The sequence below is a fragment of the Abramis brama genome (genome assembly GCF_963993115.1).
Source record: "Abramis brama genome assembly, chromosome: 1".
In the NCBI taxonomy this organism is placed as follows: domain Eukaryota; kingdom Metazoa; phylum Chordata; class Actinopteri; order Cypriniformes; family Leuciscidae; genus Abramis; species Abramis brama.
In genome coordinates, this window is record NC_139963.1 from 49,406,579 (window position 1) to 49,431,600 (window position 25,022).

At 37.2% G+C, this 25,022-nt stretch overlaps 2 protein-coding genes across 2 annotated transcripts; both read left to right on the forward strand.

The window, feature by feature from the left end:
• The first annotated feature begins 8,441 nt into the window (after positions 1-8,441).
• LOC311078561 (stonustoxin subunit beta-like) lies at positions 8,442-14,605 on the forward strand. The gene is made up of 3 exons (XM_084107439.1): positions 8,442-8,655; positions 8,783-10,461; positions 13,748-14,605. Exons 1-3 carry the CDS (start codon positions 8,556-8,558, stop codon positions 14,003-14,005), a joined length of 2,037 nt encoding a protein of 678 aa, XP_083963565.1. The 5' UTR covers positions 8,442-8,555; the 3' UTR covers positions 14,006-14,605.
• Positions 14,606-16,449: 1,844 nt separating this feature from the next.
• LOC311076921 (interferon-induced very large GTPase 1-like) lies at positions 16,450-24,082 on the forward strand. The gene is made up of 3 exons (XM_084105427.1): positions 16,450-16,479; positions 17,826-19,090; positions 20,466-24,082. The coding sequence occupies exons 2-3, from the start codon at positions 17,989-17,991 to the stop codon at positions 23,858-23,860; spliced, it is 4,497 nt and encodes a 1,498-aa protein (XP_083961553.1). The 5' UTR covers positions 16,450-16,479; positions 17,826-17,988; the 3' UTR covers positions 23,861-24,082.
• Positions 24,083-25,022: the final 940 nt, after the last annotated feature.

Here is a 25,022-nt window from a genome sequence, read left to right on the forward strand (position 1 = left end):
TTAAACCAAAAAATGCTATGTTGGCTTTAATTAACTTTTTTATGTCAACAGGTCCCACATAACTAGGTTACGTTGGATTTATGTAACATTATTTATTTCAATTAACAAGTTAATTACATAAAGTTAATCCAATGCCAGTTAACTGGATTATTTGTTTTGGTTGAATGTAAAAATATTAATTTTAGGATAATTGAACTTAATTAACTTAATTGTTTTGGACAAAATTAAGACTGTTAACATTATTCAACTAAACAGCATTGGATTAACCTTATGTAATTAACTTAATTGAAATAAATAATGTTACATAAATCCAACGTAACCTAGTTATGTGGGACCTGTTGACAAAAAAGTTAATTAAAGCCAACTGTTAACATAAAAAAGTTAATTAAAGCCAACATAGCATTTTTTACAGTCTATAGGCTTGTTTGACTTGAACCGGCACTGCACTATGGAGGGCATTTTCTGCCAAATTTAAATAAATAAAATTAAAACCAGATTAACGATTTCATTACAGAAAACAGTACGCAAAATATGTGACAAAATTGAGAATGAAATTAAATGATTTCATTTTCACAGCATTATCCCTGTCAAATTGAAAAATAAAATGCAATTGGTGATTTTTGCGATTTCATTTTCACTACAGTCTCGAGGCAAGACTGCCAATATTAAAATGAAAAGCCAAACGTGAAAAAGAAACTACAAATGCAGTTTTTACAATGCTCTTTAGTAACGCTCACGCAATAATAGTGACACAATTCAAATACAAATGTAAATTTTCGTTTTCATTTTAATTCCTCTTTTATTTCACAGTTTTCATTTTCGTTTTCATTTTCAAAGACAACCTGCATGCAAATTCTATGTTAATCAGTGGGTGTGGCTTATTCTAGTAACGGCGCTGAGACAAGTCATCGACGTCCCGCATGAGTTTAATGTGTGAAACAAAATTATTTAAATGTGATTATATTGTAATCGAGACGACGAGATATGGCGAAATCTGTTAGTGAGCTTTTGCGGGAAGCTGCCGCAGCATTAGAACGTGGAAACAACCAGCCTGACCATGTTAGTTATGATGTTAGACTCAGGCTAGACCATAATCGACGATGAGGTTCATTCATGTATTAGGCTGTTTTGGAAATTCAACTATTTGGGTGTACAGAAGTCTTAGTAACACAATTTCTACAACAATTATAGCCAGACATTAACACCCACTGGCTTTAACCGAGGACCTCGGCCAATGTTTCATTCGCGTCGTGCTCATGATAAGTTATGAGCTGCCTGGGTTATTTTGTTTCGATATTAGCTATATTTTAAAACAGCCAGTCATTGCGCCTACCACTCGTGGAGGCAAAGAAAGAAAGGTAAGAAAAAAAGTCGGAAAACTTTGCCCATTAATTAGATGTGCAAGGCAAGCAGGCTAGTTTTCGGGGTGTTATGGACAATTAAAAATATGAATATTCACGTTGCACTAGCGGTGGACTTTCAGCGAGTTTATTTAAACATTTATTTTTTAAAGAGCCGTTTGTGAGTCAAAAGAGCCGGCTCTTTCAGTGAGCTGAGTGAAACGAGCCGGCTCACGAAAAAGAGCCGAAATGCCCATAGTTATTAGGTGGCCAGTGTTTCACTTTCCCTCCAATAATATATTGTTTTAATATCGCGGCGACGTATGTGTGATTACTGGGAACATAATAAAGAAACCTGGACTCGGTCGAGACCAAAAGCCATATTTGGCAAGACCAGTGGCCGAGACCGAGACAAGTCCGAGTCCGAATACCAGCGAGTCCGAGACAAGTCCGAGACCATAGAAAAGCGGTCTCGAGTCCGGACTCGAGTCCAAGACCGGACTCGAGTACTACAGCCCTAGGAGCAGCCAGAGAAAAACTAATGTTAAAAAGGAAAGGGTCAAGAGCCCAACTAAAGCAAACACCGATCACCATAATGGTGACACAAAACATTCCATAAAACATTACCATCTACACTTCTGTTAAATCTAAATAAGGCCGTGTGTAGATGTATGACAGAAATAAAGTCAAACTGGTAAAATAATAACTGCAATAATTGTTCAAAATTCAGTAGTTCTTGTGTTTCTCTTTTTTCTGTTCTTGTTGTTTCTCTTTCCTTCAGTGAGTCTACTTGTTATCATCAGGGCTGCGTTCTGCGTAAATCTATGCATTACAACCCCCCCAATATTTATACTATGATCACATGAAAAATATGCAGACCCAAACTTCAACCCCCCCAATGTTCAAACCAAATCTACACCCTTGCAAGCAGTACGAGGATAGTCCACCCAAAACATGAGCATTCTCTCATCATTTACTCTCCTTCATGCCATCCCAGATGTATATGACTTTCTTCTTGACATAAACATAGACAAAGATATTTAAGGAAATAATCCATCTCTGTGAGTCCATAATACAAGTGGATTGTAACCCATGTACGTAAGATTTTTAATAGTTAAAACAGTTTACATTATTAGTATTTCTTTTATCTAGCCTATTGTTTTACTTCAGAAGGCATTGACTCATCCACTGAGGTCGCATGGATTACCGTCACGCTCACTGTGTGTGTTTTTTAAAGCGTCTTTAGGACTCGCAGAGATGGTTTACTTTCCTTACAATCTTAATTGTAGTTTATCTACAGTTTATCTGTAGAAAGAAAGTAAAATGCATCTGGGACAGCATGAGGGTGAGCAAAATAAGAGAGAATTGTATTTTTGGGTGAACTATCCCCTCAACATTCACATGCTGTTGGTATGCTAATCCAAGATCAGCATAGATTAATAAGAATAAAGTGAAACCTCTTGTGTACTTGTGAACTGTGTTTGTTTTAATCTAGAGGAAATTGAAATATTTGCTAGTTTATATTAAAATAAATCAGGTGTCTGAAGATCAAGATCCCAGTCATTCAAAGGTGATGTGTCTGAACAGAGTAAGATTATTGTCTGAAAGGGACAGTGGATCTCTGGTACTATCACTCCATCCTCTGTGTCAGCATCAGAATTTTGTTTATGGAAAAGTTGCTCCACTCCCTGGAAAATGAGAGAGGAAATGTATTATAATCTAACAATACAAACTGCTTTGAACTCCCAATACAGTAACACGTTGCAGACTTAAAATATTTATTATATTTATATTTAAGGGATTTTACAGTACTAAATATTTACCTCGGAGTCAAGCAGCATTTATCATCTGTAATACTGTTGTGTAACCAGTAGATGGCTGTATTGCCCTATATATAAACATATGGATGTGTATTCCCTAGTTGCTGGATGTTTTCAGTCATAATTACTTGCATGTATTAAGTTTTTAATTTGGACATATATTTATTATTAAAGACTATTAAAGATTTAACATTTGTCAAAGAAATGTTCATTTGAAGTGCACTTTTTTCATTATTATTAGTCAAATATGGACACAGAAAAAGCAATTTGTTACTCATACTAGATACATATAATAGCTTTATCAGTCATCTTTATCACACAAAAGTAATCAGAATAAATATTGCAACCAGGGCGATACTTCAAAATAATTGAGTGTTTACATATTACGAACAGAGACGTGGTCTGTGGTCAAGTCGTGTCTCTCCTCTTTCAAAAACTTTGCATCGCAAATTAATCAGCAATTGAGAAATTCAGGTTTAAATAGCTTTATTGGCATGGTAAAAAGGCTTTACATTGCCAAAGTTGAATCAGGCAGTGATTGACAGCGCTCTCGTCCTATGGCATCAGTCATTGACTGATACAGTACAGATAGGCTACTGTACAGTACTCTAGCTCAATGTTGTTTGGGGTGGCTGTGGGGAAATATGATCTAATCGAAGCAAATATGATCTAATCGAAGACTGTGACCGAATGTAGATAAACAAGTCATGTAATGATTGGGCTAACAGCTAAATCAAGACAACACAGCTCAGCTGTAGCCTATAATGTTATGGGCTCTCACTGAGCTCTAAAATGCCTCTCCACCTGAAAAAGCCAGTACTGTATTATAAATAGTATTAGTATAGTATTAAAAACAAAACAAAAATCAGACTTACCACGAGTAGGCTAACGTTATCCAGTATCCTCCTGATATAGCGACGATGACTAATGATAAATATCATTCGTCTGTACTATTCCTTCTATAAGAGATCATCTCAACAATATAGTGTAGCAGCAAATAAATACAGATATAAACTTAATATCACTAAAATGAAATAGAAAGCTGCGATTACAGACGCTCACATCCACACATAAACACTGACGTCTTCACTTCCAGGTCACGAAGCGATCAATCAAAAGCTCAGTAACCAATGAGAACACACTGCTACTAGCCCCGCCCCCACGAGAGAAATGTGTCAGAACGGCGAACGAAAACTCTGGGAACGTAAACGAAAACTTCAGAAGCATAAATGAAAACTCTGGAAGCGCATTTGTAAGTTCAGATCAGCGATTGAAATATGAGAAATAGTTAGCAAAACATGCAGTGTATTAAAAACGAAGTCAAAAAATTTGCCTGCGATTTATTCTTTTTCAGTTTTAGAGATAATTTATTTAGTTTCAATTTATATTTTCATTAGTTTCTTGAAAAGCTACGTTCATTTTTATTGGCACAAGAATAGCTCCATAGACGAGCAGAATATTCAATTAAGAAAAGTAAATTACATAGACAATTCAGATCATAATTTATTCATACCGCAATGCATGATGGGAGCCATTAATGAGTTGTGATTGGTGGCAGCCACTGCAACATGCTTTATTATTGTCACCATTGTTGAGATTCACAGGCTGATTATTGATGTCTGTGTTTTAAATTAATTCATTTGAAAGTCTTTTGATCAGAACAATGTTTATTAAATATTTTGAATTATAAGTAAGTACTGATAATCGTAGGTTGAAGAATCACAAAGCTGCTGCTAACAAGTTAAACCAAACTATTTCAATAAGTTTCATTTTTCAGATCACAGCATGATTATGTCAAAACATAACCAACACTCTCAGATCACACTTCACTTTGTTCATTGAACTGTTATAAATCAATAACAGCAGACGAACAACAGTAAAAATTTAAAGTAAACATATAAGGTCCAAGAGCCCAACTAAAGCAAACACCCATCACCTTAATGGTAACTTACAATTTTTATTTTTTTTCCTTCAGTGATTCTGCTTGTTAACATCAGGTATTTTCAATAATGCTCAATAGTCACTTAATTAATCACTTAATCATCTCATTAACTTTAACACTCTTGAGTGTGGACTCATATACACTCCCAGCCCCAGGAGTGTTAATTTAACACCGCTTCATCTGAAAGCAGGTGATGGCAATTTACTACTAATCAAGGGAACCGGCTTTACTGACGAGATGCGCATAACAATATTGTGCGATATATCGCCCATCCCTAGAGGAGATCCAGAGGATATTCAGGTCAATATTCAAAAACCCCCTCATGGTTCAAGAGAAGAGCATGATTAGTAAACTGATTAGTAGTAAAAGTATATAATACTTTAGCTACTGAGACGTCTCTTCAAACATTTGGAGGTCATCGTTTTGTTCTGGAGAACAGCTCACAGGTTCCAGCTCTCAGGATGTGGAGAACATGATACAAGAGAACAAAAAGCATTTCTACACCACTTTGGTGTACCTTCAGGATCAAGTAAAACTGGAGAAAAACAAACACAGAGCTGAAATAGAGGAACTGAGAAGATCTATGATGAAAACTCAGTCAGTTCATGAAAGTGTGTTGATGTTTGTCGTTATGTGTTCAAATCCTCCTAAGAAGTTGTGAACTCATCTCAACTAATTCGCTCCAGTTAAAATCAACTTAAATACTTTTGTTCATCTAATGAGTAACAGAAAGTCGTTTTAACTTAAAATTGTTTGTCAAGACAACTAAAAAAAAACAAGTTGAGCCAACTTGAAAAAAAAAAATAAGACAACCTATCGCATTTAAATTTTTAAGTTAGCTCAACTAATTTGCTCCAGTTAAAGTCAACTTCAAAACTTTTGTTCATCTAAAGAGTAACATGTAGTCTTTTTAACTTAAAACTTCTTGTCAAACCAACCAAAGAATGTGTAGCAATGCAAGCAGCTGTTTTTTCATCTCCATGTTTGATTTTCAAAGGTAACTACACGACATGAACATCATTTGCCTCTTAAATCTAGAGCCACATAGTTTACCCATTGCAAAAGTATGAACAAAAGTATTTAAGTTGATTTTAAATGGAGTGGATTAGTTGAATTAACTTAAAAAGTTGAATGTGATAGGTTGCCTTGTTTTTTTATATACCCGCATATCTTTTCTGATACTCTCAGAGGTGATTGGGGCTCTCAAGGACGACACCATATCGAACATGATGACAGAAATGGAACCCAGGATTCCATTAATCCGGGTTTACACAGCAAAAGGTCCAGTGTTAAATTAACTCTCCTGGGAGTTTATATGGCTCCAGAGTCAGTGTTAAAATATGAGTCTTAAATTAACACTCAAGAGTGTTAAAGTTAATGAGCTCATTAAGTGATTCATTGAGTGATAATTGACCAATATTGAAGACACCTGATGTTAGCAAGCAGAATCACCAAAGGAGAAAATCTATTTTTTTTAAGATACCGTTATGGTGATCAGTGTTTGTTTTAGTTGCGATCAATGCGATTTGCCGATCAAATTTAAGAGTCAAAAATGACACCAAGGTTCCTCATGCTAGACCGTTTTTTCCCCAGGAAACAACCCCAGGCAGTCATCATCCACACACCCCTTATTTCCAAATAAAATCATCTTATCGGTCTTATCCTCATTTAATTGGAGAAAGTTATTCGCAAGCCAACACTTAACTTCGGCCAAACATGCATGAAGAGACTGAATGGCACATTTATGCCCATGTTTCAATGGTACACAGCAAAATCCCCAGTGTTAAATTAACACTCCTTAGTGTACATATGTGTCCACACTACAGGGTGTTAAAATTAACACTGAAGCAGTGTTGAAGTTAATGAGATAATTAAGTGATTAATTAAGTGATGATTGGCCATTAGTGGTGACACCTGATGATAACAAGCAGACTCACTGAAGGAAAGAGAAACAAGAACAGAAAAAAGAGAAACACAAGAACTACTGACTTTGAAACATTATTGCACTTATTATTTTACCAGTTTGATTTTATTTCTGTCATACATCTACACACGGTCTTATTTAGATTTAACAGAAGTTTAGATGGTAATGTTTTATGGAATGTTTCGTTTCATGTCACCATTATGGTGACCAGTGTTTGCTTTAGTTGGGCTCTTGACCCTTTCCTTTTAATATTAGTATTTCTCTGGCTGCTCCAACTCTGTGTTTATAAAGCACATTTATTGTGGCAAGAGAAACTATGGCCTGGGCTGTGTTTCTCGAAAGCATCACAAGTCTAATTTGATCGTATAGACCATTTGGTGCAATTGGTCTGTGATCAAGTTAGGCTTAAGATGCTTTTGGGAAACGCAGCCCTGATTATGTTTTGATGCTGAAATTACTAGTGACCTGATTTACTGATTATCTAAATGTTTTATTAATTTTTTACTACAGTAGTTTCTTCCAGCAATGTTTTAAAGATCTGAAGGTTTCAAAATCACACACAGACATCAAGAATCTACATATGAATCTCAACAATGGTGACAATCAAACAAATGCTTAATGTTGCAGTGCATGATGGGAGCCACCAATCAGAACGCATCAATGGCTAACATCATGCATTGCAGCATGAATAAATTATGCAGCTGAATTGTCCTGTAATTTTCATTGTTTTTTTTTTCTGTTTGCTTTTATTTTGCTATTGTTTTGTTATGACTTTAGTAACTTGTTTTGTGATGTTCAGAGTTGATCTGTTTGTCACTAGTTTGTTTATTGTCACCATTGTTGAGATTCATATGCAGGTGCAACGGAAGAAAAATAATCCCCTAAACTGACTGAAAAAATCCTATCTTTCAAATAGGAAGAGAACCATTTCAGGGCTAAGCCCTGAATACCAACATTGAATCCTGCAGTACATAAAGCAAGATTGGTTTGATATTTTTAAAGATGATTCAAAGTAAAATAAGTTGAACAAATATCGATTTTATGTCCATCTTGATCTATTTTTCATCACTGAAATACTATTATGTCAGGGTACAAACCTGATGAAGGAAAAAATAATGTTAAGTTTTAACCTTTATTCAATGTTGGTCCACACAAAAGAGGGTCAAACATGGACTGTTTCAGTTAACCCCACAAAAACACCAAAATAATGATGTTCAGGGATAAAAAAAAAACCCAGTCACAAACATCATAACTTCAAATAAGACAACACACCCTCAGAGCTATACATGCCTCTACAAAAAACTTCAACATTGCCTAAAACAAATGTCAATCTTCAAACTCGCATACCATGTCAAGCTCAAACCTGCCAAGGTATGTGATTTTCTCTCTCTGTATATTTTCTCTCTCTCCATTTCTCTCTCTGTATTTTACACAGATGAACATTGTCAGCAGCTTTTAATGTGTGACTTCACAAACAGTAGCTGAAACCTCATGGATCTGTTTCTCCTCTGACATGTTTTGTCTTTAGTATGGATTCAGTTGGAGTGAATGCAATTGAAACAGCAGCTCTTGGGAGACCCTTCCAGCTCGGCATGCTGTATGACTGCAGAAAGGACATGTTAATACCAGGTACCAAAATATAACATTATCACAGATTCAATATATTACTATGATTTAATGAAAACTATTTTCTGATGTGAAATGCGATTATAATAAATTCACTGTTGAGAGTTAAAACACAATTTTTCTGTTACAGGTATTAGACTTTGGAATAAAGAGCAGCTGCAGCAGAATATTTGCTCTTGTGCCCAAATTAATACAGGATTCAATGTTACAGCTTCAGACTCCATTCAGGACAAATCTAAATTACTGAATATTGACGGTGGACTCAAACTGAGTCTTTTAGGTGATCTCATCCATGTTAGTGGAGCAGCAAAATATCTCAAAGACACCAAGACATCTTTCAAACAGCAGAGACTGACGCTACATTATCATTCAACCAGCAGGTTTGAAGAACTGACCGTGAATCATTTGCCTTCTGGAAATATTCCTGACGATGATAATGACATTGCCACACATGTAGTGACAGCAGTACTATATGGAGCAGATGCCTGCTTTGTGTTTGACAGACAAGTTTCTTCAAACGAGAACAAAAAATCAGTAAAAGGAGAATTAAAAGTGGCTCTTGAGAAACTGCAGGGCATCATTTCAGCGGGTGCAAATGCTGATCTAAGTGTGAATCACAGTCAGCAAACTGCAGTCAAAAAATTCACTTGTACATTTTATGGCGACTTCCAGCTACCGTCTAACCCGACCTCTTTTGAAGATGCGTTGAAGGTTTTTGCTGATCTTCCAAAACTGCTAAAAGAAAACCAAGAGCTGGCAGTTCCCCTGAGAGTTTGGCTTTATCCTCTGGACAAACTTCACTCAAGAGCTTCAAAACTTCATAAAGACATCAGCATGGATCTGATCATAAAGATAGAATCAGTGATTGAGAGTTTAAATACAACTGAAATGAAATGCAGTGATATTCTGAAAGACTCGCCTGCTCTGACTTTTGCTGCATTCCATGATACAACACTGAAAATGAAGCAAAACTGCTACACGTACAAGTTGAGACTCGTGAAGAAACTCGGCTCTCTGCTGCCAAACATCCGTGGGAATGTGATGAAGGAAACTGAACTGAATGATCTTCTACAAGAACATGATGAATCTCCATTTAGAGGAAGTAATCTTGCAGAATGGCTGAATGAGAGAGAAAGAGAGTCTGAAATCATTAAAACAATCCTCAGACAGTTGAAAAGCGTTGAGGTAAAAGACAACATTGATCTCATCAAGATGGATCTGGAGGTCGGGAATCTAGTCAGTTACACATTCACGTCACTGAACTGCTCAGATGTGCTTCTTCAACAAACTGCCTATCTGAGTCCTTCAACACAAGGAGAAACGGATGGGAAGAGCCTTGATTTCAAGCAAAAATCTTGGCTAACTCCTGAGATCCAAAATACCATGAGGAGCAACTTAAAGATATTTAAGAAGTTGATCAATTTAAATAGCTGCAAACAAGACAGATACATTGTGTCCTCAAAGGAAATGGAGAATCATCCTGGATCCTGCATTATTCTGTACGGAAGTGAATGTGATGAAGTTGTTTGCTTTACTCCTCCATCCACACCAGCCTGTCCAATCACTGAAGAGGTCAAAGGTCAGAGTGTGATTCTGAAGGTTCCTCCATCATGTCCTGCTACAGAGGAGCTCAGATTACTGTACAAACCGAAGCATGACACAGTCTGGAGATCTGAAACTTTGCTGAAGGATCAACACACAGTTACTCTGACTGATCTGAGACCAGGAACTGAGTATGACATCAAGTGTGCAGCGGTGGGGAAACTCAACTATACCGTAGACAGTGACGTAATCAAAGTTACCACAGAGGTATGATGATCATTCATCAAATATCACCTGGCAATAAATACATTAAGTAACTGTACAGAAATATTTGTACTTACTCTAATTGCAACTTCAATGACTTAAAGGTACAATATGTAAGAATTTGTATCAAAACGTCCAAAAACCACTTGGACAGTGTTACTGTATTTCTTTCAATTATGTACTTATACTATCCTAAATGTTTCCAAGAATTTGTCAATTCAGAGAAATTCACAATTTTAAATAGTACCCGTCCCTTGTCACTTGTCGCCTGTCACTGACCTAATATCCGCATTATCCCTGGTTTCCGCTCGTACTGCCATAGTAACCATGGCGACAGATGTGGACAACTGCGTAATTGTTTAGCGGTTGTTGTTTCGTTCAAACATTATAGATCATGGCAAGCAGACTTTGGGACAAAAGGTGAAAAAAAAACGTGGATCAATATCGGCGTGGCGTTTTCGAGATGTCGAGAGCTTTGCGACAAACTTGGACTTGACAGAGACGCTGCTCTTGCATGTACTTTATTAGACAGGTGAACAAATGTACATAAAATGAATCAATGTTATATGGCTCAACATGATATGAAATGTTAGAAAATGATCAATATGTTATTCTAATGTTGATCTAGCTTACTGCTAGTCTCATATAGCCAACATACTAACACACAGATTAACCTTAAGAGAGTCCTCGGTCACTTCTGACCGAATAATTTTCTGTTTTTTGAATAATTTGAATAATTTTTGAATTTTTTTAAATCACAGCTTCATCGGAAGGTTATGATACTTGGTGACTTTTATGGCATTAGGTATGTGAACACAAAACAAAATTGAGGTCATGATCCGAGCATGCTAAGTGGTCGTAAAAAAAATAGTCACACTCATGGTCTTCGGTCAAAAATGACCCCCATAGGAAATGAATGGGAAATTGACAAAAACACAAAAATTCGCTACAAATCGGCCACGATGCAGAAAAAAAGTGCTCAGCAATGAAGGGGTGAAACTCTAAAACATCAAGAGTAAAAAACATAACATAATTAATAATTATAATAAAAAAAAAATAAATAAAAAAAAAATATATATATATATATATATATATATATATATATATATATAATTAATATAATAATTATTAAAATTATTAAAATAATAATTAATAAAATGTTATAAACCTTGGCAAAAAGTATTATTTGAGAATTTCTAAAAAAATACATTCAATCCACATCTTAAAAGTAAGTAATCTGGTCCAAAAACAACTAGAATTCACAAGCATCTCCATTTAGAGCTATTACAGGCATCTAGTGGTAAACCCATGCAATAACATGATTTATTTAATTTTATGTTTAATAAATTGATTTTTTTTTTCTGAAAGCCTAGTCTCTATTTTAACCGAAAATACCGCATAGAAAAAAAAATAAAATAATAATAATTAAAAAAAACATTATTTTCAATGGCAAAAAATGGACTATAAATATTGCATAAATATTAATAAGTTCAATCAAATTGTCTCAAAATACTAAATTAAAAAGAATAAATATTATAAAACAAAAATAAATTCATTCCTTTATAAATGCGGATCTCGCATGTGGCGCTGATATCTGTCTCATTAGCAGTCATGCCCAGCTTCATACCACAGTCATGTTAAAAACATCAATGTTATCACTGCGTCATCAATCTACGCCTTTGTTATTGTAAGAGGTTAGCGACCTCTAGCGGCAAAAAAAATTACATATTGTAGCTATATATATCTATATGTTTATTAGAATCAAGTGCGTTTTTCAGCAAAGTACAAATAACCTAGTAGTTAAAAGTTTAGTTTATTCAAAAATGAAAATTATTCCATTAATTACTCGCTCTCATATCATTTCCAACCCGCAAGACTTTCGTTCATTTTTGGAACACAAATGAAGATCTTTTTGATGAAATCTGAGAGTTTTCTGTCCCTCCGCAACTGACACTTTGACGCTTCAAAAAGTTCATAAAGAGATCAAAAAACGAATCCATTAGAATCTAACTGTTTAGTACAAAATTTCTGAAGAGACACAATCGCTTTATATGATGAAAAGATTTAATTTAGGCTTTTATTCTCATATAAACATTTATCAACTCACACATCACTCTGTCTCCTCTCCACCATTAAGCTGGTGTGTGGTGCGCGTTCTGGCGCATTATGGCTGCCGTCGCATCATCAGATTCCCCCCTTCCATGTAAAGTACTTTGAGTGCCGAAAAAAGTGCATATAAATATAATGAGTTATGATAATTATTATTATTTGTGGTAAACGGAAGCTCAAGCATGTTCGCATGTTGTGCGTGGTTCATTCTCGTGTGTTACGCAGCACGTTTGAGCTCCTTCAAGAAGTAATGAGGTTCATTCTCGTGTGTTACGCAGCACGTTTGAGCTCCTTCAAGAAGTAATGAGGTTCATTCCAGTGTTACACAGCACGTTTGAGCTTCAGCAAGAACCAATGAGGATCATTCTCGTGTTATTTTAGCTTCTTCAAGAACCAATGAGGTTTATTCTCGTGTGTTACGCAGCACGCTTGAGCTTCTGTAAGAACCAATGAGATTTATTTATTGAGTGAAAAAAGCGCTATATAAATGTAATGAGTTATTATAATTATTATTATTTGTGGTAAACGGAAGCTTGAGCATGTTCGCTTGATGTGCGTGGTTCATTCTCGTGTGTTACGCAGCACGTTTGAGCTTCAGCAAGAACCAATGAGGATCATTCTCGTGTTACGCAGCATGTTTGAGCTTCAGCAAGACCCAATGAGGATCATTCTCGTGTTACGCAGCATGTTTGAGCTTCAGCAAGACCCAATGAGGGTCATTCTCATGTGTTACGCAGCATGTTTGAGCTTCAGCAAGAACCAATGAGGATCATTCTCGTGTTACGCAGCATGTTTGAGCTTCAGCAAGACCCTGTCACAGTGTCTGGTGGTTCCCTGGGTTAAACACTAGAGGTCCTCAGTTTTCACGGTGTCTATGCATTCTCACTACAATTCCCATGATCCTATCTGTCACTGATTGTTCATTGCCTTACAGCTGTTTCTCGTCACCTTGTTAGCACTTGTGTATATATACCCTGTCTGTTTTAGTGTTTGTCACGGAGTCCTTGTATATTGTCCCCACACTTCCGTTGTTAGTTCGAGCCTGTTTCTTGTGTTTATCTTTTATGTTTTTGGATTGCCTTTTGGATTATGACCTTTGCCTGGACTGGTTGTGAGTATGGATTACCCTATTAAAATACTGCATTTGGATCTTACCTTTCCCTGTGTGTGATCGTGACAGAAGGACTCCGTCATGCAGAGATCCAGCGGTATGTGGTCTCCAAAATCTCCAGCCACTGAGAAGGGGAGGAAACAGCAGAGGGGGAATTCTCAACCTAAAGAGATTCCTCCTCGTATGAACATCTTCGAGTGTTTTGCACTGTGGGCCCGATTGACTGAGGAAGCTGATTTGAAGAAAGCTTCCACACCCCCCGTCTGCCGAGCCTGGGTCTTCGGACAAGATGGCCGCCACCGAGAGTGTTCACGTCACGTCTGCTGAGCCTGTGTCTTCCGACAAGATGGCCAGTTCCTGAGCCTGAGCCGGTGGTTCCTGTCCCTGTTCCTGAGCCGGTGGTTCCTGTCCCTGAACCGTTGTCTGTTCCTGTTCCTGAGCCGGTGTCTGTTTCTGAGCCGGTGGTGTCTGTTCCAGTTCCTGAGCCGGTGGTTCCTGTCCCTGAACCGGTGTCTGTTCCTGAGCCGGTGTCTGTTCCTGAGCCGGTGTCTGTGCCTGTGCCCTGGCCGCCCGAGGGAGAGTCTCCGCCCTGGCCGCCCGAGGGAGAGTCTCCGCCCTGGCCGCCCGAGGGAGAGTCTCCGCCCTGGCCGCCCGAGGGACTATGCATTCTCACTACAATTCCCATGATCCTATCTGTCACTGATTGTTCATTGCCCCACAGCTGTTTCTCGTCACCTTGTTAGCACTTGTGTATATATACCCTGTCTATTTCAGTGTTTGTCATATTGTCCCCACACTTCCGTTGTTAGTTCGAGCCTGTTTCTTGTGTTTATCTTTTATGTTTTTGGATTGCCTTTTGGATTATGACCTTTGCCTGGACTGGTTGTGAGTACGGATTACCCTATTAAAATACTGCATTTGGATCTTACCTTCCCCTGTGTGTGATCGTGACAGACCCAATGAGGGTCATTCTCGTGTTACGCAGCACGTTTGAGCTTCAGCAAGACCCAATGAGTTTCATTCTCGTGTTACGCATCATGTTTGAGCTTCTGCAAGAACCAATGAGGTTAATTTTCGTGTTACGCAGCACGTTTGAGCTTCTGCAAGAACCAATGAGGTTAATTTTCGTGTTACGCATAACATTTGAGCTTCAGCAAGAACCAATGAGTTTCATTCTCGTGTTACGTAGCACGTTTGAGCTTCAGCAAGACCCAATGAGTTTCATTCTCGTGTTATGCAGCATGTTTAATCTTCAGCAAGAACCAATGAGGTTCATTCTCGTGTTACGCAGCACGTTTGAGCTTCAGCAAGAGCCAATGAGGTTCATTCTCACGCTACGCAGCACGTTTGAGCTTCAGCAAGTACCAGTGAGGTTCATTCTCATGTTACTCGGCTCATTTGAGCTTCAGTAAGACCCAATGAGTTTCATTCTCGTGTTACGCATCACGTTTGAGCTTCTGCAAGAACCAATTAGGTTCATTTTCGTGTTACGCAGCATGTTTGAGCTTCAGCAAGAACCAATGAGGTTAATTTTCGTGTTACGCAGCACGTTTGAGCTTCTGCAAGAACCAATGAGGTTAATTTTCGTGTTACGCATAACATTTGAGCTTCAGCAAGAACCAATGAGTTTCATTCTCGTGTTACGTAGCACGTTTGAGCTTCAGCAAGACCCAATGAGTTTCATTCTCGTGTTATGCAGCATGTTTAATCTTCAGCAAGAACCAATGAGGTTCATTCTCGTGTTACGCAGCACGTTTGAGCTTCAGCAAGAGCCAATGAGGTTCATTCTCACGCTACGCAGCACGTTTGAGCTTCAGCAAGTACCAGTGAGGTTCATTCTCATGTTACTCGGCTCATTTGAGCTTCAGTAAGACCCAATGAGTTTCATTCTCGTGTTACGCATCACGTTTGAGCTTCTGCAAGAACCAATTAGGTTCATTTTCGTGTTACGCAGCATGTTTGAGCTTCAGCAAGAACCAATGAGGTTCATTCTCATGTTACTCGGCACGTTTGAGCTTCAGCAAGACCCAATGAGTTTCATTCTCGTGTTACGCAGCACGTTTGAGCTACTGCAAGAACCAATGAGGTTCATTCTCGTGTTACGCAGATCTGCCGCAAGAACCAATGAGGTTCATTCTCGTGTTACGCAGCATGTTTAATGTTCCACAAGAACCAATGAGGTTAATTCTTGTGTTACGCAGCACGTTTGAGCTTCTGCAAGAACCAATGAGGTTAATTCTTGTGTTACGCAGCATGTTTAAGCTTCCACAATAACCAATGAGGTTCATTACCGTGTTATGCAGTACGTTTGAGCTTAAGCAAGACCCAATGAGGTTCAGTCTCGTATTAAGCAGCACGTTTGAGCTTCCACAAGAACCAATGAGGTTCATTATTGTGTGTTACACAGCACGTGTGTTACGAGAATGAACCTCATTTCAATCTGTTCATCATATAAAGCGATCAAGTCTCTTCAGGAAATTTGGACTTAACTGCTCAACTCATATTGATTTTTTTAAAAATAATCTCTTTAATTAACTTTTTGAAGTGTCAAAGTGTCAGTTGCGTAGCTGTCAATGGAGGGACAGATTTCATCAAAAAAATCTTCATTTGTGTTCCAAAGATGAACAGAAGTCGTACGGATTTGGCACAACTTTAGGGTGAGTAATACAATTACAGAATTTTATTTTTGTCTGAACTATTTAAGGTTGAGTACTGGAAAAGACTTAATATAATAAATATCTCATTAAGTTGTTTCTGTTAAACAGAGAAAAAACAAGGACATTGGAACAGAGCAGAGCAGAGTACACTGTAAAAAAGAATACATTGATTTTATTAATATCTAATTAATAAAAATGAGGCAACAGATTACAAGCAATATTATTAATTAAATTTAACAAATTAGAATTGAGTAATAATTAATCAAATGAATTCCTTAAAAGTTAACCATTTAAAATGAGTAAAATGTACAAAATATCTTTTATTGCCAACATTGAAGACACCTGGTGTTAACAAGCAGAATCACTGAAGGAGAAAACCATAATTAAAGTCACCATTGTGGAGATCAGTGTGTGTTTTAGTTGGGCTCTTGAACCTTAAATCATTTACTTTAAGTTTTGTTCGGCTGCTGTACATGAGTTATAACAGCCAGATGAACAAATAGAAAAGGTGATCTGATGGTGTTGGTTGTGTTTTAACATAATCATTATTTCACAATCATTAGACCTGAATCACTGAATAGAGTCCAATTTATGAGATAAGTTAACTTTATTAATTACAGCAGTATAATATTTTTAGCCTTTTCAATGAAATCCAAATGATCAAATCAATAATAAAAAATATATATATTTATTTTTTTTTATTTATTTTTTTTAGGCACAAACACACATCAAGATTTTGTGTATGAATCTCAGCAATGGTGACGAACAGATCACCTCTGAACATAAGCTCATTATTTATTCATGCAGCAATGCATGATGGGAGCCATGAATGAGTTTTGATTGGTGGAACCCAGAATGCACTGCAACATGCTTTATAAATGTCACCATTGTTGAGATTCACAGGCTGATTATTGATGTCTGTGTGTCTCCTTTTTATGTAAGAGAAACTTTTTAGAAATTATTTGCCTTACATTGTAAAAGTTAAAAAAATATTATGCCGTACAAGGCCAGTGCTGCTATAATTAATAAAGTAAACCTAATTCATAAATTGGACTCTATGAGTTCAGTGATTCAGGTCAAATGATTGTGAAATAATGATTATGTTAAAACACAACCAACTCCATTACATCACCTTTTCTATTTGTTCATCTGGCTGTTATGACTCATGTACAGCAGCCAAACAAAACTTAAAGTTAATAATTTAAGGTCAAGAGCCAAACTAAAACACACACTGATCTCCACAATGGTGACTTTAATTATGGTTTTCTCCTTCAGTGATTCTGCTTGTTAACACCAGGTGTCTTCAATGTTGGCAATAAAAGATATTTTGTAAATTTTACTCATTTTAAATGGTTAACTTTTAAGGAATTCATTTGATTAAATATTACTCAATTCTAATTTGTTAAATTTAATTAATAATATTGCTTGTAATCTGTTGCCTCATTTTTATTAATTAGATATCAATAAAATCAATGTATTCTTTTTTACAGTGTAGAAAAAATATATCATCTATTTCACAGACTTCATCTTGAAGACAAGTACCACAATAAACTGAGACCTGCAGATGTTCTTCAGATATTTGCTCATTCACTGCAGTCCCATGAGTCTTGTGCTGAAGAGGAGCTGATTCAGATTTTCCTACAAAAACTACTGATGATGAACTACAGAGCAAGATACATTAAAACTAAAGAGAAAAACAAGAAAGATCACACTGAACAAATTAACAATCAATCATCTGAAGATGAAAGTGATATTTTTCATGAAATGTCTTTGTCTAGTGATGGAACAAGTCAGTCTCAGCGAATCCACCCGATGGATGTTCAGATGGCTGTGTTTCATTGTGCTGATGGTTTCCTGAAGCAGCTGATGGTCACTAAACTGTCCCAGTGTCAGTACGCTCTGCCTCTGCTTGTTCCTGATCCAGACACACAACAGATTGAGTTTCCTCTCTGGACATTCAGACAAATCAACAAGAACTGGAAGATGAAAAACATCAACAATGAAACCATCATTCAAATCCAGCTGATCTGCAATGCAAAAACTCCAATGGTGTCTTTCTTCAGGTTTGGCTCAGTGTCTTCATCCAAGTCTCAGCTGATGAACAGTCTGATCAATGAGAAACACAACACGTTCTTCCACAGGAACTGCCCAGGCAGCAGCAGATCCAGAGTCCTGATGGATGGAGTGGTGGAGATCGCCTGGTTCTGCCCCTCTGGATCATATGATGATAAATTCACAGCCTGTGTTGCGTTCTGTAATCTACACGGTGATGCAGGAGACCATGAGAAACAGCGGCAGATCCTCACTGAAATGTCCTCAGTCAATGTTGTTCTTCTACCACAACTGGACAGGAATGACAAAAGTGCAGCAATAATACAAAACCTGTACAAGGACTCAAAGCCACTCATTTGCCTTTTTACTGAAAATGAATCTGCTGTAACTGAAGTAAAGAAAAGGAAATACAAGATTGGTCTAAGAGACAGAAATCATTCAGTTGTACTTGAAGAACTCAGTAGAACTATAAATTATTGTCTCTCAGAATCATCTTCCACTTTCAGACTTGAAGATGTCTCCAAACACTCAGACATCAGAGTAGATGAGGAAGATGATGAAGACTGCAGGAGAGGAAGAGAAGCAGCACAGCAGATGATGAGTTTACTGGGGAAGAAAGATCTGACAGAAATCAAAGAATCATTTCTGCCTCATCAGGGGAAACTGTGGCATCAGTGGAGTCAGAAGAACAAAGAACTACACTGTAAAAAAGAATACATTGATTTTATTGATATCTAATTAATAAAAATGAGGCAACAGATTACAAGCAATATTATTAATTAAATTTAACAAATTAGAATTGAGTAATAATTAATCAAATGAATTCATTAAAAGTTAACCATTTAAAATGAGTAAAATTTACAAAATATATTTTATTGCCAACATTGAAGACACCTGGTGTTAACAAGCAGAATCGCTGAAGGAGAAAACCATAATTAAAGTCACCATTGTGGAGATCAGTGTGTGTTTTAGTTGGGCTCTTGACCTTAAACTTATTAACTTTAAGTTTTGTTTGGCTGCTGTACATGAGTTATAACAGCCAGATGAACAAAGAGAAAAGGTGATGTAATGGCGTTGGTTGTGTTTAACATAATCATTATTTCACAATCATTTGACCTGAATCACTGAACTCATATAGAATCCAATTTATGAGTTAGGTTTACTTTATTAATTACTTTATTAATTATAGCAGCACTGTCCTTGTACAGCATGATATTTTTAACTTTTACAATGTAAGGCAAATAATTTCTAAAAAGTTACTCTTACATAAAAAGGAGACACACAGACATCAATAATCAGCCTGTGAATCTCAACAATGGTGACATTTATAAAGCATGTTGCAGTGCATTCTGGGTTCCACCAATCAAAACTCATTCATGGCTCCCATCATGCATTGCTGCATGAATAAATAATGAGCTTATGTTCAGAGGTGATCTGTTCGTCACCATTGCTGAGATTCATACGCAAAATCATGATGTGTGTTTGTGCCAAAAAAAAAAAAAAAAAACATACATATTTTTTTATTTTTTATTATTGATTTTGATCATTTGGATTTCATTGAAAAGGCTAAAAATATTATACTGCTGTGATTAATAAAGTTAACTTAACTCATAAACTGGACTCTATATGAGGTTCAGTGATTCAGGTCTAATGATTGTGAAATAATGATTATGTTAAATCACAACCAACACCATCAGATCACCTTTTCTATTTGTTCATCTGGCTGTTATAACTCATGTACAGCAGCCAAACAAAACTTAAAGTTAATAATTTAATGTTCAAGAGCTCAACTAAAACACACACTGATCTCCACAATGGTGACTTTAATTATGGTTTTCTCCTTCAGTGATTCTGCTTGTTAACATCAGGTGTCTTCAATGTTGGCAATAAAATATATTTTGTACATTTTACTCATTTTAAATGGTTAACTTTTAAGGAATTAATTTGATTAATTATTACTCAATTCTAATTTGTTAAATTTAATTAATAATATTGCTTGTAATCTGTTGCCTCATTTTTATTAATTAGATATTAATAAAATCAATGTATTCTTTTTTACAGTGTACATCGAACTCGAGCAAATGAGACAGAACTGGACATCAGTAGAAAGAAAACAGAGATGAAGAAAATCCGTGAACAGCAGCATGAATCTGACATCAGGGAGTTTATTAAGATCTTTATTAAAGAAATGAACTCACATGCTGCAAACAACATGTATTTTCTTAAATGGCTCAGAATCTTCCTGGATGAATATATCTCAGCTGACCTTTCTGATCTACATCACAAATACGATGAAATGTGGTCAACAGTCTTAAAACTGAAAGAGAATTTTGATAAATCTGAACAACTCAAAGCTGAACAAGCAGAACTTGAGAGAATATCTGAGGAACTTCAAGCTGCAGCCTTTGGTTTGGAGCACATCATGAGAGAGATCGGTCAGATCTACGAATCATGTTCATCTGTGAAGAAGAACAAGAAAGATCTGCAGTTTGACTTCTCTTCTCTCCCGAGTCTTGCAGCAGAGATGATGATCTCTGGATTTCCACTGGAGCTGATGGATGGAGATGCTGCTCATGTTCCTGTGATCTGGATCTCTGCTGTTCTAGATAAACTCATCCAGAAACTGGGAGACCAGAGAGTCTTTGTGCTGTCAGTTTTAGGTCTTCAGAGCTCTGGGAAATCCACCATGCTAAACGCCATGTTTGGACTCCAGTTTGCCGTCAGTGCTGGCAGGTGCACCAGAGGAGCTTTCATGCAGCTGGTCAAAGTCTCAGATGAGATGAAAACAGAGATGAACTTTGACTATATTCTGGTTGTTGATACTGAGGGTCTCCGTCCCCAAGAACTGTCTGGAAGGTCAACAAAAGATCATGATATTGAATTGGCAACATTTGTTGTTGGTCTTGCAAATCTGACCTTGATCAACATCTTCGGAGAAAACCCATCTGAGATGCAGGACATTCTTCAGATTGTTGTTCAGGCCTTTCTGAGGATGAAGAAGGTCAGACTATATCCCAGCTGTGTGTTTGTGCATCAGAACATCTCAGACATCACAGCTGGAGAGAAAAACATGGAGGGAAGGAGGCGACTCCAGGAGACACTGGATAAGATGACAAAACTTGCTGCAGAAGAGGAAGACTATGATGCAGAATGTTTCAGTGATGTCATTGACTTTGATGTTCAGAATGATGTAAAGTATTTTGCTCATCTTTGGGAGGGAAACCCACCCATGGCACCACCAAACCCAAAGTACTGTGAGAATATTCAAGAACTAAAGAAAACTATTATGTCTCGAGCCTCAAAGTCACATGGAATGATGCTGATAGATTTAAAAGATCGTATTAAAGATCTCTGCGAGGCTTTACTAAAGGAACGATTAATCTTCAACTCCAGAACTGCTCTGGAGATTTCAGCCTACAGGAAACTGGAGACCGAATACAGCAAGTGGTCCTGGAGTCTTCACAGTGCCATGATTGAAATTGAGAACAAACTACACAACAAAATAGAAAATGAAGCAATTCATGAGATTGAGGAATCTGATCTTCAAACAGAACTGAACAAGACAAGTGAAGAGGTGAAAAAATCAGTGTCAGAATTCTTTGAGAAAGACACAGATGCAGAAATACTGATTCAGTGGAAATCATCATTTGACATAAACATTTATGAGATTCAGGAAAACATTGTGAGAGAAACAAAGAGGAAATTAAATGAGATTCTTCAGCAGCAAAACCCGAAGAAAAAGAATGATGCTCAGAAGACAAATCATGAAAACACTCTCTATGAAAAGAGCAAAGAACTTGCCTTACAACTCAAAGACAAAGCAAATAATGAAGAAACACTGAAGAAAGAATTTGATTTGTGTTGGGAACAGAGTGTGAATAGGATTGTCTCAGACACTCCTCCAATCAAAGACATTGACATAATGAGAGATGTGAGAGAGATCCTCAAAAACATCTATAGAAGTGCTCTTGTATACCATTGCAGTGAGAGCTGTGATATTTTTACTGTGTCGACATACTCTCAATATGTTATTTTCAGAAAGTCCACAAAAACAGTTAAAGAAACATGTGGATTTGCTCAAACTCTTTCTCCAGAAGATGAAGCTCAAATAAGATCATTAGTCACAGATGTTGCTCAGCAGACAGACAGAATGATTTCGTCATTTAACATTTCAAAGATGAGATACAACATCAGCTGCATTCAACTACTCACAGATTACATCAAGAAGAGAGTAACAGAACATCAGAAAGGACCAGTGAAATATGTGTTCAAGATTGAATTCTTCATGGATTTGGTTCTTTCCATCTGTAAGAGAGCAAACAAGATGATCACTGACCAACACAGACTATTCAAGGAAGCCAATGATCATGTTCTCTATTTGGAGAGGAAGAGAGAAGAATATTACAGTATTTTCCAGAAATACTGTAATGGAGCCGCATCAGCTGCCATTTTTGGAGAGATCATCTGTCAGAAACTTAAAGAGCCCATTGAGCAGAGTGTCTACAAGAAGACTGCCAGATATCTGACAGATGAAATAATGAAAAACTGTGAATCACTGAATGGAAACAGATCAAATCTGGAGAAACACATCCTGAAGGCACTGGCAGAAGAGGAGGATTTTGACAAATACATGAACTACATTCATAATACCAGAGATCACTTCAAGAGTTTCATCAGAGATGAAGTCAGTCGGTACATCAGTGAAAAGTTCAGTGACAGTGTTTTACCCAAGATGAAGGAGAACATTGAACTCCTGCAGCAGAAGATCATGAAAGCAGCACATGAATCTACTGAACATGTTCAAGTGAAAAGTGGAGATGTTGGTTTGTGGTTGAAGAGTTTCACACAGCAGCTCTCAGGTGAGCTGATCTTCTCTGAAAAAGACCTCAGTGGAGTGAAACTTAGTGGTGCTGATGATTTCATCCTCCTAAAAGATGTGATAAGAGAAGAACTTCCTCTTGTAATGTCCGATATGAGCAGTAGATTCAACACAAAGACTATAAAATCTGGAAATCTGGACTATAAGTTCAGGCCAGATGAGGTTCTGATTGATCACTTCTGTCAGTGCTGTTGGGGTCAGTGTCCATTTCGTAAAGACTTCTGCACCAACACCATAGAAAACCATCATGGAGATCACAGTTTTGCTTTCCACAGAGAGAGAGGAATTAATGTAAGGCATTTCCCTCAAGCACAGTATCTCTGTGCTGTTGTTTGCAAAAAAATAGTGGCAAGTGATGCACCAAATGGAAAGTTCCCTTGTCGAGAATACAGAAGAGCAGGAGGAGTTTATGAAGACTTGAGCATCACCCCTGATCTCTCTGAACTGCCCTACTGGAAGTGGTTTGTGTGCCGATTCCAAAAAGATCTGGAAAAACACTACAGTAAAACATCTGAGGGGAGTTTTAAGATATCAGATGAATGGAGAAAATATTCAAAACAGAATGCTATTGAGTGTTTGGGTCAATGCATCTAATGGAGCAGAGAGTGAATAGCCAGGCCAGTGCGAGACAGGGCTTTCAACAGGCCGGGCCGGGCTCTGGCGCTTCACTTTAACCCGCCGTAACAAGCCTCTCTGGAACAATGTCACACAAACCCATAATTTCACCAACAAATGGAAGTTTTTTCAGAAAACTAATCAGAAAGAAATCAATGGAAACAAGCGATCCCAAAACAAACATAATAAAAGCTGCCTTTTGTTGCCATTTTTGTTGTTAACCTACATTTACCATTATTTCACAAAAGAAAGAAGACACACAAAGTACTTATTTGGTCGTGTCTATTTCTGTTTGTAGTCACGGGACACCATTTACAATTTACAACATAAACCATTTCTGTCAGGACCACTATCGTCAAATATGATTGACAATTAGCATACAGTTAGGATTGGCAGCCTAGCATGGATAAGAGTAGGGAGCGCAGCAATAACCCCTATTAACAGAACCAACATAAATGAATTGCAGATATCATTAATGTCAATATTTTAATGTAAAACATAATTAGAGAATTTAGTCTGACTCAAAGGGGAATCAGAATGCCATACTGACTGGAAGAGAGGAGGAGCTGGGAATGGAGGAAGGTAATTCACTCCTGAGTTGATAATACTGAAGGAGCTTATATATGAATACAGAGATAGGCGTCATATACCTACATGGATCAGCTGATGCGAGCTTGACTAACGTGACCTGCCAGAAATAAAAGCTTTAGCGTAAAGTTCTGCCAGGAAGACTCAATGTTATGTCACTCGTTATTGATTTTACATTAAATTTAGAAAGAATGGTAATTTCTACAAATATGCCACCAAAAATACAACCTGAGGAGCTTTAGCACTCTCTCCAGTGACAGTCCCAATACAGTTATATTTTCAGTCAGAGAAACAGAGGAAGCTCCCAAAATACCGGCGTTGCTTTATTTTGATGACAAATGCAGAACTGAAATTAGACAGTCCGGTATAAAAAGACAAGATGTACTGACAGAATCCACATCGTATCATAAACAGAAGTTATTTCAAACACTCCTGCTGGTGCGTTGGCCCCGAGGAAGCCCTGGAAGTGACGGTGGAAACGCAACTGAGTGACTCTCACACACATCATGCCTGCTTTTGGCTTGACACACAGTAAATTCCCCAGTGTTAAATT